This window comes from Tympanuchus pallidicinctus, unplaced genomic scaffold (genome assembly GCF_026119805.1).
Source record: "Tympanuchus pallidicinctus isolate F22 unplaced genomic scaffold, pur_lepc_1.0 scaffold3, whole genome shotgun sequence".
Classification (NCBI taxonomy): Eukaryota; Metazoa; Chordata; class Aves; order Galliformes; family Phasianidae; genus Tympanuchus; species Tympanuchus pallidicinctus.
This window is the reverse complement of record NW_026294747.1, coordinates 91404750-91423515: the sequence shown is the minus strand read 5'-3', so window position 1 is coordinate 91423515 and position 18766 is coordinate 91404750. Positions and strand designations below refer to the sequence as shown.

The following is an 18766-nucleotide window of genomic DNA, read 5'->3' as shown; positions in this document are numbered from 1 at the left end:
AGGAGTCTGCTTCCACACAGAGCAGTTCTGAAAAGGGAAGGATCCACAGAGACCTCTCTAAGCAATACTGAAAAAATACCACAACCTTTGGTCCTCCATCCAAAGGGATGGGGGAAAAGGAAAGCTTTGGAAAGGGTTGGCATTTGGTCAGTTCCTAGCTGATTGTGATTTAGCTCAGGAAATGGACTAAGATTGAATCCAGTCAAGTTATAGAATATCTGTTGGACAGCAAGTATGGTTTACTAACAGAACAGTTAGATTGAGTCCTTTTGTATTTATTTTTTCTTGTATGGCTCTGACAAACAAGTTTATACACAACACTAATATTCTGTTTCAAATTTCTGCTTTTAGTTGCTCATAGTTTTGCTGCAGTCAAAACAATGGTAATTAAGTTAAGTTGCCTGTGTAATAAATACTAAAAATGTCAGAATTAACTCTGACCCTCTGTGTATAGCAGAAAACAGACTATCACAAAATATTTTTTCTGTAATCTATTTATTGTATTGGGCAAAAAATAATACTCTCTGAGGAACTGGACTGGCTCCAAGAGATCTGCTTCTTTCCTAATTCTGACACAAAGCTATTGCACAAAGTAACGTTGAGATGTTTTTCTATATTTCAGTCAAAGAACCAAAGTTTCTTGAAAAGAAATTCTAAGACCATCTTTTGCAGCAACTCCACGATTGCTTCATTTTACATCTAAGTTAACAGGTAAACAGTCAAAGTTTGTTTTCAGCATCTTTTGCTTCACTGTATGCAAAAGGAAGACAAGGGGAATATTTTTTGCAATCGTTCATCCATTCATAAACCACAAGATAAAAAGTGTGGAATGACTGAGGTCCATTGCAGCCTTTTGGCTTTTACTGAATTAGGAAATTTGATTTTGAAAGTTTAACATTTCAGTGATTTTTAGATTGTCAGGTGTTTTTTACATCATTTATAGCTGGATAAGCACAACCTCACGGTCCCGTATCATTGCTGCTTTACTTCTGGACAATCACAGCAGCCTCTAAATTCTTATGTATAGATAGAACAAGTTCAGCTTTGTTTACTATGGTAATTATTAGTAGACAGGTGTTGTCAAAGAAAAAGAAATTGAGAAGTTGTGCTGTTTTCTATATTCCCTTTCATAGCTCAAGGAGTATTCAGATAGCACTCTCAGACAGAGTTCAGGTGTTTTTGTATGGAGACAGGGGATTGGACTCAATGATCCTTGTGGGTCCCTTCCAACTCGTATTGTATCATCCAATGATATTATTTGATAAACTATTTTTCCACTCTGCATAATCTCTGACTTCATGAATGAGGATCTTTAAGGAGCTTTGAAGTGATCTAGTTCTAGCGGTTAGATTTTATCCCTTAAACCACTGGTCAAAGAGAATCCATCTCAGAGAGTTTTGTTAGTTAAAAAAAAAAAAAAAAAAAAAAAAAGAAGAATCTGTGCAAGATACTGCTGAGAAAATCGTCACTCAATTTGTAGTGCAACCACTTATCCATGTACAGCCCACCAAGCTCCATATAACTCATTAACAAAAAGCCCCAGATAACAGTCAAAGAATGCACTATGCTCTCCCTCACCATTTAGTAATTTTTATTTCTATGAGAATTAAGGCAAGTACTTTGCCTGTAGGGACAATTCAATGTTACATTTAATACACAAAGGCATGGTAAATGGCTCATGGACTTGTGTTACTTGTATCAGAGGACTAAGTCATATTTTATAATGACTTTGCCTATTTTCTCTTCTACAGTTGCATATCTTACAAAAGAAGATCTTCAGACATTATTCCTTACATGGAATTGCACAACAATGAAAACCGGAACTGAATGAACTCTTATGTCAGACAACTTACACCCCTGATGTGTGAAAAAAATAAAAAATGCAGTGCTTTCCTGTGACTCTAATGGAGATTCTAGCAGAGTTGGAGTGAGAAATGAAAAAACAGAACCATATCTAAACCTCTACAAAAACAAAACCACATCAAAAAAACACCAAGATGTAAAGAGTGTAAAGTATGCTCTACAACAGAGGCTTCAAGCCCCTGTTGGCCTTGTCTGCTCTGAATGAGCAGGGACATGATTTAGTGCTCAGGACATGATTTAGCTGTAGGTTGTTAGAGTTGGGGTAGTATGGTTAGGTTGCAGTTGGACTTTATGATCTTGATGGTCTTTTCCAACCTCAGCAATTCTATAATTCTATGAGTTAGATAGTCTATCTACAGTAAGCTGCAGATTTTGCTTTAACAGTCATGCTGTCAATCCTCAATGAAGAAAGGAGGGGGGTAAAATGTACTGGTCTATGAAATTCAGTGCAGCCTTCTGGTAAATAGTTAAGATCAACAGGGCATTATTCAATACACTTACAGTCCAGATTCCATACCAGTGAATCTCATTCAGAGGTACACATGCAACAAGAAACAGTCTTACATGTTTAGAAAGCCTACCAGGATTTTAGTTTTAACTGCTACTCACAGTGAAAATATAAAGGGCAAGAATCTACACTTACAAAGTGTTTAAACCAATATTCTTAGGCCATATAGCAATGAAATTCCCTGTGGTTTCCAGGGGCTACAGGCATGAACAACACTTAAGGAATGTGAAGTATATTGAAAGTACTATTTCAGCAGACATCTGAAATAAAATTCCACAGGCCAGCTTTTCCACTGGAAGGAAAAACAGATTTTCAGAGGGAAAACAGTACTTTAGGAAAGAAGTCTTCACTTGGTTAACACAGGACACCACCACATTTCTTGAAAAACAGACCATTAGCTATCCTTTTAGCAGCTGCAACTCCTAACTAGACTTTAAAAAACAGTAATTCCACATTATATGTTGTAAACTATTGCTCGTGATTTTCCCTGTGTCAATTTTATTGTGCAGAGAATCATAACCTTTTTTTTTTTTTTTTTTTTTTTAGTCTTTTAAAAACCCTTTCAGGAAAAGGCAATGTATAGAACTGCTTAATTACTCAGGCTTAAAAGCTGATCAGAGAAAAATGTAATCCATCATCAAAAGCAAAAAAAATCACAAAAATGACAGGATATTGAGGCTCTCTGGCTAGCCCACTCCCCCCACAGGAGCAGGACTAGCCAGAATAGGTTGCTTGTAGCCCTATTCAGCCCCATTCTGGATACCTCAAAGGACAGCCATTCTCCAGCCTCCCCGGGCACTTGATCTAATTTTTGACCACCCTCGTGGTGAAAAAAATTTTCCTAATAGCTACCTGGCGTTTCCTATATTCCAGTTGGCATCTGTTGTAGCATTTCTTGTCCCCATAGTTTTCTGAGAAAAATCTGACTCTGTCAGTACCCTGAAACAAGGTGGTTTGTGAGAGCAGTAAGGTCCCTTTGTAGCTTTCCCTTCTCCAGGCTGAAGAAAGCCTCTCTCTGTACACTACACACCATCCCTGATCAGCTTGGTGGCCCTCCATGGGGCCCATCAGTGTGTCATGCCCTCACTCTGGAGTGCCCAGAACTCAAAAGGCTACCACATATTCAATATGATACATGAATGACAGATACATATGCACACACAGAAACATACGTGTATATGGAGAGGAAAGGGAAATAATTTGTATTACAAAGTAGTACTGCTTTTTGATTAGACCTTCATTTTTAGGACCCCATAACTTATATTCAATTGTCATCAATGGAAATTTAAATGTAAGAATACTTAAAGTAATTTATTCACGTTAAAGTTATCTGAGGAAAAAAAAGAAGTAGGTAGCTATGGTTCTTAAACTGTGGACAAATATAATTCTGGGTGAAAACTCATACACACTATCATTGTTTTTCCCAGTTGAAGGAAGGTGGAAGACAGATTTTGAAAATGCTCAAATTATTTAAGAAATTACTAAGTGTTTGGGAAATCAGCATTAATCACACCATTACTCCAGAACATTCATAGTGAATGTTATAGTTACCACACGTAATAGTAACAAGTTTTGGTTTTGTTTAACATTGACTTCATGAAAAAAAAAAAAAAAATTAAGAAACTTCAAGAGGTTTTACTTGAAGAGATGTGTCTGTTGTTTTGTAACCCCCCCCCCTCCCCCCCTCATTTGCTTATAATCCATGCATCATTTCCATTAATTACAAGGATGCCAGAATAATATTGCAGACATTTGCAGAGGTGCTTAAGATGGTACTGCGTTTTCTAGAGGCAGAACTCAGGCTTCTGCATATTTTCTTCATTTATTTCTCTCTTCAAATGCTTTTTCTATTTCTGGATAAACCAGTAATCTAATCTTCATTCACTTCAGAAATAAAAGACTTCTAAAGGATATTGCAACTTGCCTGGATATTTATTAATGACTGTTCTTGTTCCATGATTATACAAAGACTGTTTGCACAAAGAAGTCTCACTGGCTTGAGTTAAATACAATATAACGGAACGTATTTAGGTCAGTAGAAAATCCTGTTGGAATCCTTTGTATAATCTTAAATCTTTAGCTATATAAACTTTAAAATACTTCTCTGAAATAAAAGCAGTGTCAACACAAAAACTTATGCTAAAATAACAAAAGCTATTTTTAAGGGCAAATTCTCTCCACATAGTTTTATTTTCAGAGAAGGAAGCCCCATATTTGGAAGGAAACACTTCTTCCTACTACTAAAGCTGTACAGCTGTAACCAATTGCTCCATGAGAGTGCAACCTGATTGCTTCCTTTTGTCTGAAATGAAATTCAGAGAAACAGCTTCAGCTGTAGGTGAACTAAATTTCTCTTTATAGACAGTGATTTTTTTTTTTTTTGCTTCTTGTTTAAATGGCTTTTGGATCATGAAGTTCTGTAATCAGTGAAATTGAAAGTAAGTTCTCAAATACACAATGTCTAAGGTGTGTTTTTGTCTGTATTTGACAACAAACAAGCCTAATTCAACAAAATATTTTATGTATTATTTATATAAATTTGTTCATATGTACACATAAGTTTTACCCCTATTCTTTTTCTTCCATAGAACCACAGCACTGCTATTTGTTTTGTTTTAATTTGTCCTAGGCTCTGGCATTACTGAGGCCATCTAATAGGATTATTTTTTGACTCTTTAGTTGGTGCTGTGAAAAGGAGCAAAGCAACATTCTGCAGCTCAGAATCAAAAGCCATGATCCTCTCTCTCTCTCTCTCTCTCTCTCTCTCTCTCTCTCTCTGTTAGGCTAAACAGCAGCTTTAACCTTGAAGCACTGTGCTTTTGAACATCCTTGGTGCCACACTAAACAAATGAGAAAACCTACCCGAAAACTCACTCAAAAAATAACTTAAGCATCTATATATATGCTCTCATAAATATTATATATATAACATATATATATTATATAATACATACTACATATTACATATATAATATATATATTATACATAACACACATATATATAAATATATATATATAAATAAAAAATATAAAAACTGTATAATCAAAGAATTTTAGGATGTTATAATCACAAAATAAACAAGAGAGTTAGGCAAAGCAGACTACAATAATGAAAGAGAATAAATAGAAAGCTTACCCCTATCCTGGGCTCACTCACAAAACACCAGAAGAAGGGATCTCCAGAAGAGATCCTTCCCCACTGGTAGCCAGCTCTTCAATAGGTCTAGGAGGGCTGGAGCCTGGCTCCACCTCTTCTAGCAGCACAGCTGAATTGCCTTCACCTGTGCTCCTCTGGCTGACTCATGGCTCGCCTCAGGTGATCAATCAGAGGTTCAGGCCGTGACTCAGCAGTTCCCATACATAAAAACTGACTTGGCAAAATTTCTGGAACCCCAAACCTCGAATCCGCGCTGAAATAGCATTCAGCTCCTATAGGCAAGGATGAAAAGGTTGTCCTTAAATACAACAACCTTGGTCTACTAAAGAAAAAACAAAAACACACACACAACAAGAGGAAGAAGATGCAATGGCCAACAGTCCTAAAGGAGATTGACTGTTCATAGCTCTTCCCTTACACTACTCGTCATCAACCTATACAGATTTCCTCTAACCAATCCAAAGAAAATAACCAAGAAAAAGCAAAGCTTTCATCTATGCCTCTATTTAAAAGCTTTACAGGGTCTGCCAATACATATTAAAAAAAAAAACAAAAAAAACAACACTTGATAACTGCTCTAAGCAGTTGGATGTAAACACAATTTACTCTGATTCTCATGAGTTAATATCTCAGCAAAGCAGAACTCTGGTCATTTAGTTTTATAGATCACAACCAATAGCTGAAAATTAGTCCAGGATCCAGAAAGCAGACAATTCAGGACCATAAGGAAGATTTCTAAGGCAAATAGGAAAGCAAATCTCTCATTTATTTTATACAGTAGCCTCAACCTCTCTTTGAGATGAAGTTTCATAGCAGAGAAGTCAATGGGAAAACAACCAGTGCGCATAGCAGGCTGCTGAACTAAACAAATCTACTTATAACACTTACACAACCTTCTTCACACTAGCCATCTGCTCTCCTTTGCACTGGGTCCTCTGTCCCATTAGCTCATTTTAAGAAACAATGAGATTGCCCAGAAGCAATATATACAATCTAGACACCCTTAAACAGGCAGCATTTATCTCTGCTGACATGAGAAGAAAGGGTGAACAGTTTGGTGTCTAACAGTGTAGTCCAAACCTTCTGAAGAGAATAAAATTGAAATCTTCTTCTCTTCTAGTGGTTGTACTACTTGGCTCTTGCCATGACAAAGTCACAACTGTTTGTCCTCATTCATCCTGGACGCTTTCTTCCACAGCTGATAGAGCGCACTGAGCACAAAAGAAACTGAATGTGTACTCTCTAGTGACCACATATATGCATGGAGGGAAACAAGCAAGTATTGTATGAAACTCATTGAGAAAACAAACTTTGGCAACTGGAAATACCCAGCAAGGTATCATCAGCAAGAATCATCTAAAGGATACTTGATTCATATCATTTAGCAAAGAAAACAAGACCGTTTTGCAATCCAAGGTAGTGAGGGGCTCAGCACAGATCTAAAATCACCTCCAGAAGGAGATAGTGATGTATTCCTACTCGACTCACAGCTCACTAATCAGAACAATATGGGCCAAGCAGCACTGTGGCTAAAAGACAAAATGATAATTGCCCCCATACAGCATTAAAACTGAAATGAAAAAACACTGGGAAAAGTGTGGCAACAACAAGAGCATTGGGTAATAATTAGCAAGATTTTCACCAGTAAGTAAGGAAACAGTGTGCTTTTCAAGTAAAATTCAGAGTTTATGGCCCTTAACAAAACTCTGATACCTACTGTGTCATTAACAGACTCAACACTTCTCTATACTATTCTAGAAGTAAAAATGAGATAAGTCATAAGCATCGTAAGAGGACATCAGAAGTGTTCCCAAAATGCTATTCTATTGAAAAATTCCAGTAATGAGGATGTGCCCTTCTTGGCACTTCTGCTTCTCCTTCACAAGTAAATAGATCTGACAGAACTGAACAACATCACTCAGAGAAAGAGGCAGCTCTCCTTTAGTGAGGGACAGTGTAACAATTTGGATGAGAAACACTGCTCTGGACTGACCTAACCTGTCCAGCAAAATGAAGTCTGTTAACTACGGTTATGCAGATGCTGTGGTGACAGCATTAACATCCCTGTATTTGCCAAGTCTGGCTGAATGATTCCAGGAATAGATGCAGCCTAGAGCTTTCTACAGGAGGTACCTCATACCTGAAAATCACCTACTGAAGGCAAAGTCTGCTTTATAAAGTGAAGACAGGCACTGGACATACGCTAAATAATTTCAGTAGTTTTCAAGTCCTTACCCTCAATAAGCTCCTTAAAACTGTCACTTCAATTGCTCCTAACTGGAACAGTGATAATAATAACAAAAAAAAAAAAAAAAAAGATTTCATTTTCCTCCATTTGATGTACCTATCTGCATCTCCTGTAGACCAAAAAGCTGCCCTCCATTTTGATTTTGACATGTCCTAGCTTATGGAGGTTACAAACTTATGTTTTTGTGATTCTATGTTCTCAAAACCTAAGTTGAGCCACCACCATAGCTGTTTAAGATCAAAGGAGCAAAGACAGCCACTGCAGAACTGGGGATGTTGCCTGAGTACTAACAACCCTTTAAACATTTATCAAACACAGAGGAAAGAGGAAAACATATTTGGCTCCTGTTTTCTCAAGCAGCAGAAATAAAGAAAACCTGAACAAAAGTAAAACAAAGTGAATCATAAATTCCCCAATGCTGACCTTTTAAGTTTGACACTGCAGCTCAGAAAACATTAATGTGGGGAAGCAGCTGTGAACTGCCTATAAATCCATTTAGGTGTGGAACCCCTCTGACTTCAGCTGGGCTTGGTTAAGAGGAGGGGGAAACGCAATCCATCTGCTTTCTATGATCAGGGCATGAATGCAAACACTGCAGTGGGATGGTTTGGTATGGCCACATTTTCACATCAGCCTGAGGAAACCTTCTCTTTCCTCCAAAATCCTACCTGAAATGAAATCCTAAATGAAGTCAGTTCAGACAGCCTTAACAAGTTTGTGATAATCTCAGCTCCTACTATACACAACACACTAAGTTTACAGAGTTTATTACTGTTTTGTACATTTAAAAAAAATACTCATTTTCTATTAGTATATTGAAAAAAATCATTTCAGGTTCAAAATCTGGGACACAATACTTGTGTATACTTCCAAGACAACACAAGGTTAGCATGTAGTTTCTCAAGCAGCAACTAAACTAGCGATGTGCCCCACAAACCAGTGGAAGATAAAGTGAGAACCTGTCAATGCCTTTGAGTACATTTTTACTATCATCACAAGGAGCCACAGTGCACCTGTTAAACATGTAAAAGGCCCCTAATTCTACTCTTCGGTAGATCCGCACATCCCTACACACAAACCTATACAAAGGGAAACACTGAAAATAAAAGTAGAACAAAGAATTCTCACATGAACTACTTACAGAGAAAAAAAAACAACTTTTATTGAGCTCAAGTTGTTTTGTTGTTCCCTCCCCCCATTGGTGAGACTCTGGGTGTTCAAGTTATATGCTGAAAGACAGTTTGGTAGAGAAAATTAACACAAGTAACCTGAGTACAAACCAAGTAGGAGCTCTCATCAGTAAGGAAAAAAAAAATCTGTTTTGTCCCTCTTCAGAAGAAACACAGGAATAAGGATTCTTGTTTCATTATTGCCTTTGTGGGGCTGGCCATGGTCTAGTTACAGCTACATACACAGAAATGGGGGAAAATAACCAAAGACACTGGGACTTTTACCTGCAGATATACACAGACATTATTACAAAGATATATTTCCACTGAGACTTAAGTAAGAAAGATACTAAAAATGAGTAGGGCTATTGAGATACACCATTTTTCCTTCTAGAAGACTAAGTATCTCTATATCTACCAAATATTACTTCTTTCACATATCATAGTTTGAAAAAGTCATTATTGGAAAGTCAGTAAATTGTTTTGGTTGAAATAAGGTGAATTTGAATCTTTTTTCAGTCCTTCCTTCATTAAGAGCTCTTGACATCTAATGGAGAGGCATGCCAGCTTCTTCTGTGTAAGATAACAAAACTCAGATGAGGTTCTGAAGGGTGAGTAATGTCCAAGTTTGTTTCCAAATACTGCATTATGCACAGGCATTTTTTGTTTGTTTGTTTACAAAACAGACCCATGACTTTCTGAGACTATGATGAGCACTTGTTTATGTAAAGCAGGAGCTTCTGCAGCTGTTTACAGATGAAATTATGCAAAGCACTGTATACCTAAAATTACATTCCAGACAGTGGGTATACACAAGTCAGAACATACATTGAGTGAGTGGGGTTTCAAAGTAATTAAGCATCTCCCAACTTCAAACCCTTATACATTGTTAGGCAAATGAAGAAAAGGGTATATGATATAAAACATGTGAAATGTATTGGAGGAATTCTGAATCCTTCCCAACTGTGCACTCCAGTGAGGTAAAAGGGGGAATCCTTCAGCCTTCGTGGCAATGAGAATTCATGTTTTCTTTGATATGGAGTCGTATGCCTTCCCAAATACAGCAGACAACAAATACTCTTTGAGGAGATAGCAGAGCCCTATTCTTGATCATCTCTCCCCTTCCACGTTTCTCTCACATAAAACTCGTCACACATTTTCTCTCCATTTCTTTTAATTTTTTCTTAATATGTTATTACTGACCCAAGAGTTTCTTCAGTTTGGATTTTTTGTGCAGCACCATTTTAACACTCCCTTTTAGTATCTCAGAGACACTAGTTCTCTTACTGCTGTTCAGTATCTACTTCTAGTGATGCGATGCATTTGCAGATACAAAGAGGTGATTCAAGGTAACCTTACATAGCAATCTGCTAGATGTAGAGTCAAGTCTGTCTGTAAATGATATAATAGAACCACATAATAGAATTGTTTGAGTTGGAAGGGACCCTTAAAGGCCATCTAGTCCAATTCCCCTGCAATGAACAGACACCTACAGCCAGATTAGGGTGCTTAGAGCCCCATTCAGCCTGACCTTGAATGTCTCCAGTGATGCAGCATGCACTGCTTTTCTGGACAACCAGAAACAACAGTGCTTCACTACCTTTATAGTAAAAAACTTCTTCCTTATAGCCAGTTTGAAGATTACTGGAAAAATCATAAATTTTCACTAATAGATCAGTGTTAGATGACTTCAGTGGTAGCAACTTTCAGACCCCATGATAAACAAAAGATGGAACTGAAGGAAGATGAGCACATCATTTGTATTGCTGATTTAAGCTGCCACAAGAAATACATGCTTATTTGACAGTGATAGTGGTAATTATGATTTGTAATACTTGCAATATCCCAATTCACAACATTCTTGAAGCTGAGCTTCTGACAGTGTTTGTCACAGGAGATTTTTTTTTGGGATGTTTACTAAGGTAGAGTTTTCTTTCATTTGAAAATTGATCTTTTCTGAACAATGTCCTGTGTATCAATTTTCCAGTGCCATCAGGCTCTATACTCAATGAGCGTGAAACCTCCTGTTAACAAAGTTATCTGTCTTTCTACTCTTAGAGACAGCAGGCCATCCCTAGTGTTACAAGTTGAATTCACATCAAAGCTTTCTTCTCCCTAACCTAATTTGAGGATGTCAGAAAAACAAGCCTTTTAAGAAAAGGAGAAATTCCCTATGCAATTGCTTGCACTCCCGCTCAAACACAGAGGATTCTCTGACCCTCTGTACTTCTGAGGATTTTTTGTTGGAATCTATGCCTTGGTGCAGAATTTTCTGTATTGCTGGTATTCTTGGCTCAATGAAGAATTTTTTAAATGGGAAATTCTCAGGCTAAACAGAAGGGAGTCTGTGCTGAACTTGCAGGCTCTAAAATACACAACTTTCTGTGAGGAGATCCAGAAATGAAGGATCTGGGGTTTATTAGCTAAATTTTGATCTGGGGCAGAGGAACAGGAAGGAAAAATGGGAGATGGCACTAAGCTCCTACTATGCCTCATGTCTTTGCAGATCACTGATGCTGACAGAACAGCTTTAGGAATGCTTTAAATCATCCTGTAACTACAGCATCATAAATGATCTTCAGGGTCAGAGGGTAGGGGAGTTTGATGTTGTCAGTTGTGATGACACTTTCACTCCCAAGAAAAGAAAACAAGGAAAAGCTTATTCTAACTTACAACTACTTTGGTGAAAATTATACTATAATTTTGATGCATTTTGGGATGAAAGTTTTTTCTGACTGACTTCATAAGTTAACGTCAGTAGATGTCATAAAGTCAGCTATGAGTTGGGTCCTCAGTTTAGGAACTGGAACAGGTAAGAAATTCAGAATGTGCTTTTGAGACACTGTGAAAACTATTTAACAGGAAGTTTCTCTACATAATATTAGATTTAATTAAATGACAAGGTAAGCTTTCATTGAGATAGACTTGCAAAATTGCTATTTCTTTAACTGTTTGTTTTGTTTTTCTCTTTTTAATGTGCGTGTTCACTGTCTCTGATGTTCTGAAAGAAAAAGTTTTAGAAGTGTGCTCCTCCTCTGGGTTGTAGCAAAATAGAGTAGGTTATTCAATACCCATCTAATTGCAAGGTTTTTTGTTTTTTGTTTTTTTTCTAAAACAAAAAAAGACCACTGAAACAGCTTGTTTTTCACAATTCCAAGGCAAGCTAACACTGTAACTGTAGTTTATGGTATAACATCATAGAAGCTGCAGATTTCCTGAATTAGTCAAAACAAGAGGATTCCTTTTTTCCTAGGATGCTGGTAACTGAAAGTAGAAAGGCAGCTTTGATCTCCTGTTTATCTGAAGATTTGTCCTTCTGAAATTGTGGAAGCCTCTCAAGTTCAACTAAGCAGGATTTCTATCTATTGTTTTGGGGCATCTGGAACTAGTGGGGAATACAGCCCTTTCCCAGCTTCACATTTTATTTTTCCATTGCACCCTGAAGCTACACAGCGCACTGCCAAGAGAAAACTAATTCAGCAGTATAAATTAAAAATAGGATTCTCGTGACACAAAATGCATAAATGTTTTACTTGTATAATGATTTTGCAGCAGTGATGCCTCTGTTATGAATTCTTCCCAACTTGTGAGATGCATCTCACATTGCCAACATGCACAGGTAGAGAGAAATAAAATGGTAAAAAACTCACATTGAGAAATTAATGAGTGATGCTTTAGGGAAGAGTGCTGGCAACATTTCTTTGTTATATCCAGTTATCCTTGAACTATTTTTCTTTAGAAAAAAAACCCTAAGTAAATGTTTCAAGTATGACTTAAAGACTGTAACAATCAGGGCCACATTAAGACTATAATTTTAAGAAGTTTCACATCATTCTTGTGCAAGTCATAACAATGTTCTCAGTAATGCCTCACTATTAGAAATGCAGCTAAAACCAAGTACTTTAAATAAATAATACTGTAAATAAAACTCTGAACTAAGTATTATGATTTTCTTATTATTTAGTTGGGAGTGAAATATCTTTAACAGAAGCTTTATCACCCTCAGGATGCCACAGACAAAGCTACCAAGAGCCTCCAGTTCCCACCTCTAGCTGTCCAGAGAGCACTAGGACAGAACAATCCAGGATTCAGAACATTGTGAACAGATGGCAGCAACCTACCCTCAGATAAGGCCCAGCAGTTACACTCCAGCAGTTATTACCACAATTTAATAACATTTTTACATTAGTAAAAATTCATTATCAGAAAGACCAGCAGTAAGAACACTAACTTTTGGATGCCCCGTCCCTAGAGGTACTCAAGGCCAGAGTGGATGGGGCCCTGGGCAGCCTGGTCTAATATTAATTGAGGAGGTTGGTGGCCCTGCCTGTGGCACGGTGGGTTGGAGATTCATGATCCTTGAGGTCTCTTCCAACCCTGGCCATTCTGTGATACTGTAAGAGATAGTACACCTAGGGAGAAAAGGAACACCAAATACAGACTACAAACCATAATCTTATGGAAGATAACAACTAAAATCACCCAAGCATGTTTCTTTATCACAATTGACTTTACATGAAGCACACTTAAAGGTGTGACATTAGTGAAGAACAGATGCAGACCTGGGGTATGCATTTACCAGCAGGTAATCAGATGATCTAGCAATCCACTCAGCCTCATAAGGCCTGAATAGCAGCACAGTCTTTCCTCACCTGCACTCTGCTCTCAGCTGTGTGCAAGATTCTGCCTAAGCAGAAGTAACTGCTGAACCAAGGGTCTTAGTGGCCTTCAAATTAGCTTCAAAAATAAATAAAGCAGGGCCTATCAGCCACTTAAGCTTTTTTTTTCAGCTCCATTTATTTAAAGTATCCTTTCAGATAGCTATTATCACCCCTGAAATAGATTTACCCAGCAATTAGCTGTAGCTTGACAAATCATTTGGGTCCAATTTGCATTTATTTCTCCCACAGAACAGAACAACAAGGGACTAAGTTCCACGTTCCTTTAGTTTGTTCCGTGAATACTGTTGTTTCTATCCCAGTAGAGCTTGAATAAGAAAATGATTATTCATAACAAAGGACCTTAAGTTAGACTGGATTTGGTAAGTGATCTAGTCTGTTAAAAATGATTCAACCTCCCAGATGACAGAATTGTTTGAGATGTAAGGGACTTCATCTAGGGACTAAAAGTCACCTATTGCAACTCCCCAGCAGTGAACAGGGGCACCCACAACCAGATGAGGTTGCTCAGAGCCCTGTCCAGCCTGACCTTGAATGTCTCCAGGGATGGGGTGTACACCACCTCTCCAGTCAACTAACTCTGGTGCCTCACCACCCTCACTATAAAAAGCTTCTTCCTTACATCCAATCTAAGTCTCCTCTTTTTTAGTCTGAAACCATTTCTCTTTTTCCTCTCACAACTCTCTTGTCCCAAATGCTTAAATCATAGGAGAAAAAAATGAAGTGGTTTAACTATTAACTTTCTAGCAAAGCACTATAGCTGAATATCTACAAAGTCTGGCCCTATAGAGTAGGAGGAAGTAGCAGGAAAAATATACCTACTTGAATCCTTACTCTGTGGGATACTGAGCAGCTCCCAACTCACCAGCTTAACTGCTGCAAGAACTAAGTACTCTCCCTAGCTCAAAAGGTTTCAAAAAATCCAGAGAATTTAACAAGCAAGAAATGAAAACAGACCTACAGCTAACCGAGTTAACACATCAGAAAGCAATTGTGATGTCTATTATAAACAGGTGGCTAACCTTGGATGTTTACTATCCCTGCCTATAGCAGGGGGTTGGAACTAGGTGATCTTAAAGGTTTCTTCCAACCCAAACCATTCTGATTACTTGGTTGCTACAAGCCTACTCTGACTTCTTTGTAGGCAGCAAGCGTTCTGTTAACAAGCATTAAAAGTTACTGACACCAACCTAACATCCACCATGCTATTGGTTCATAATAGACTTTATTCACATACCTGTTGAACATAGTATTCCAGCCCCATGAAATTCTCACATTTAATACACATTCAAGTTAATCTTGATTCCCTGATTTAGGAATATTCTTTGATTTACACTGGCTAGTTTATGCTGAGATGGTGCCTCTTAATGGGCAAACAAGTACAAAATCTGCAGTCCTGACCTTATTAACAACGTAAAGAATCCATGCTTACCAAAAACACTGCAGGTTTAAAAAGGCCTACTTGTTTAACTAAACCAGGCAGCTTCTAGTACAGCAGTTTATTGTGGAAGATACTCCTTACCACATTAATTCTTCCTTCCCATACACTAATTATTGCTTTATGCCTTGATCACATGGGCACATACTCAATTTCACAGCATTATTCCCAATGACATCTCACACGGTGTAAAGTTGCAGGACTACAGTCTTACCCAAGAACAATTCCTTTGCCAAGTTAACTCTAAGTAACAAAGTTTCTCTGATAACAGATAGTAGAAAATTAAAAGATATTTACTTACAAAGTACTTATTCTCAAACCAGGTGGATCAAGTGAGGTGTCTGACATCAAACACTTCCGTGTTATTCCCTCCCTACCCCACTCCCCCCCCAAAAAAAAACTAACAAAAACACACATTCACAAAATGCCTAACAGCACCCATTCCCCAATGCTCTAGGCCATAGTTTGCCCTCATAACACAATGGAAAGCACCGTGATAACAGCAGCAAGATCCCAGATTGCTACGACACTCAGCTACAACAGCAGCAAACACAGAAATAAAGGGAAAAAACTACATACCTTCAAAAAGCCTCAGGTACACAGGGATCTCCAGAGAGATACCCTTCCCTTCCCTGCCAACCCTTAAATGAGGTCTGGGAAGGGGTGGATCCTGACTCTAGCCTTTCCAGTCAGTCAAATGCATTGCTTGCACCTGAGCTCTCCTGGATTGGCCCTGCCTTCCTACCAGGTGCTCAATCACTGGTTCAAGCTGTCAGCTAGCATTTTCGCTGCAGCCCTCAACCCTGACAACGTTCTGAGGACCACTGTGTATCTGCCACCTATTTCCACCCTCACCCCCTAAAAGTGGTTCCATATTGTTAGCAGTTCTGTGGTTCAAAGTCTATCTGCAAACTTTGCTTGCAAACTCTATGACTGAAGTAGAAGTGGTTTTCAATGTGGTGGTTTTTCAATAGTGGTTGCATTTGTACTAAGAGAAAACATTAAGAAAAATACATTTAGAAGAGAGGAAATATCACAAAATGTATGTAAAAGTATGTGAAAAAAAATGAACGTAAAAGAAAACGACTAACCCAACTTAAAGGACAAAGCTTATTTTGTCACCACCACTGACAGGCTCTGTGATACATAGGACACTGTTAAGTTAAACCGGGATGATTATTCACACTTTTGTGTTGTTTGGAAGTGGGCAAATGCTTATTTTCCATCCACTGACCATACTACTGCATTTTCAGGCTCGGCTACTCTTCAGCTACTGCAGCGTCAGGAACATCCCCACCTGCAATACAGTTAACAAAACAAATGTGGGTTCTATTTCTTCTTATACATACGCCTAATTTTACAGTGCTGAGAACAGTCTGAGGTCGTTAACTGTCAGCAGGATCAGTGCAATTATTTATGTCTATACAATCAACAGAGCTCTATGCAGATTTTGAAGCTTTTTTTTTTAGTCACACTTTTGCTCCAAGTAATTAATAACATTGTAGGGCTGTATAAATATAGATAAAGATGATAACAGAACTGGAGTGGGGCAAAAAAAAAAAAGAAAAAAAAAAAGCTTTCCTGACAAGCACACTCACTTTTTTTTTTTTTTTTTCCTTTTAATTTTAAATAAAGCTGTCTGTGAATTTGAGCCTAGGGAGACCTTCATTAAAATCAATTAATCAGCCAGCCTCTCCGCTGAACAGCTTTCCGGAGACAAAGTCAAAATAGGTTTCAGGAGCGCGGTGCGGTCCCCCTGCACTCTCCGAGCCCGCGGGCCGTGCCGCGCCGTGACGTTCCAGCGCTGCCCCCGGGCACCTCGCTGCCCGCCGAGGCCTGGCAGGTGCCCCAGGCCCCGCGCAGGTGAGCGCCGGTTCCCGCGGCCTCGCCTCCCCTCAGCCACCCGGCTGCGTGACCCGGCCGAAGGCTCCTTGCGCTTTCCGATGCGGCTGAGGCGGCGGCTGTGTGCGGAGCGCCCCGCTGCAGCCCGTTCCCTCACCTCGGCGCCCCCCGAGGGGGGAAAGTTGGCGGCCGAGCGCGCCCTCGGCTCCGTGCCGTCGCTTCCGCCGCCCCCGCGTTGAGCCCGGGCGGGTGTCCCCGGCAGCGGCGGCGGCGGCGCCCGTAACCCCCCCCCCCCACCCCCGGCCCAGCGGCGGGCGCGGAGCGCGGTGCCCTGCACAGCTGTTACGGAGCGGCGCTGGTCCCTCCTCCCAGCTGCGGCTGCCTCATCTCCCCCCACCCAGCCCGGCCCTCCCCTCCGCCGCTCCCGACGCCGCCGCCGCCACCTCCTTCTCCTCTCCCCACCCCCACCTCGCTCTCTCCCCATCTCTCGCTCCGTCCCGTTCCCCCCCTGCCCCCGCCTCTCCCCGCCCCGCCGCCGCCGGCCCTGGCAGAGCAGGCACGGCACGGCGGGGGGATCTCGATGTAACACCATGACAGGCATCGCCGCCGCCTCCTTCTTCTCCAACGCCTGCAGGTTCGGGGGCTGCGGGCTGCACTTCCCGACCCTGGCGGAGCTCATCGAGCACATCGAGGACAACCACATCGGTGAGCGCCCGGGGCAGGGCAGGGCACGGCCGCGTGTGCGGCGGCACAAGGTGCGGCGGGAGCCGGGGGGCGGCGGCCGCCACCGCCGCTGGGAGCGGGCGGGCGCGGAGCGGTCCCGCGGGGCGACGTGGAGGGCGGCCGCGGGAGGCGGCCGCGCGGTGGGTGTGGGCGCGTGCAGCCCGCTGGGCGCAGCGAAGGGAGTTAGTTGGCGTCGGCAGCGGGGAGCGCGGAGACCCGGAGGAGGGGAAGGAGGAGGAGGACGGGCGCAGCGCGCCGCCTGCTGCTTCCGCCCCGGCTCCGGCTGTCAGGGCTCCGGGGAGGGAGGGAGCCGCCGCGGCGGCAGCCATTCCGCTTCCTCCTCCTCCCGCCGTCGCGCTGCGTCCTGTCAGCGCTGTTGCTAGGTGTGGCGGAGCACGGCTCGCCCGCCGCAGCTCGACCGCGCGGGAGGCGCCGGGGGGGACGGCTGCGGGCGGGGGGCGTGGAACGGCGGAACTCCCGGGGCCGAGCCGCGGCTTCGCGCCGTCCGCTCGGTGGAGCCCGAGCCGTCACCTGTAGGCTCGACCCGCTCTCTCCCCGCGGCTCCCTCCCCGTCCCGCCGAGCCGGCGGGGCCTGCGGGCGGCGGGGCGATGACTCGTCAGTGCCTTCCCGGCGAGGAGGGTGCCTCGTGGGCGGGCGGCGGGGAGGGAGGGAAGGAGCGTGCGCAGGGGCCGCCGGGCCGCCCCTCGGCTGTGCGGGCGGTGCTGAGGGGAGGGGGCGGCGCGGCGCGGCGCTGCGCGACGGCCGTTCACGCCAACTTTCTGCGGGCCGCCGCTAGGCCCCAGGCGTGCCCGCGTGGAGCGCGGCGCCGGGCCGGGCGCTGGTGGAGTGTCTCCCCGCCGCTCCGGTCGGTTGCCGGCTGCTCGGCCCCGGCAGGTGTTGCCTGGAGTTTCAGGCGACTTCCCGGGCTTTCTCACGTTTCTTCGTTTATAGAGAAGCTGCAGTGTTCGAGCTGCTCCAAACGGGGCTGCTGCTTCTAAAATCGGGGCAGAAAATACAGAAGTTTTAAGCACCAGTGGGCTGCAGGCTGCTGTGATGCAGTGGCAGCGTAACAAAATAACGTGCTGCTACAAAATGATGGAGCTGATGGTGCACGCTTCAGACTAATTTCAATAAGCAG

The 18766-nt window shown here is 41.8% G+C and overlaps 1 protein-coding gene and 1 long non-coding RNA gene across 2 annotated transcripts in view; one reads left to right on the top strand and one right to left on the bottom strand.

Moving 5' to 3' along the window:
• Nucleotides 1-17146, bottom strand: part of LOC128086153 (uncharacterized) — a 33829-nt gene extending 16683 nt beyond the window's left edge. The window contains exon 1 of the long non-coding RNA XR_008209261.1: nt 15642-17146. This is a non-coding gene — a long non-coding RNA (uncharacterized LOC128086153). The remainder of the gene's footprint in view (nt 1-15641) is intronic.
• Nucleotides 17147-17366: 220 nt separating this feature from the next.
• Nucleotides 17367-18766, top strand: part of JAZF1 (JAZF zinc finger 1) — a 172259-nt gene continuing 170859 nt past the window's right edge. The window contains exon 1 of the mRNA XM_052696808.1: nt 17367-17609. Within this exon, the coding sequence (XP_052552768.1) occupies nt 17495-17609 (115 nt within the window). The 5' untranslated portion in view covers nt 17367-17494. The remainder of the gene's footprint in view (nt 17610-18766) is intronic.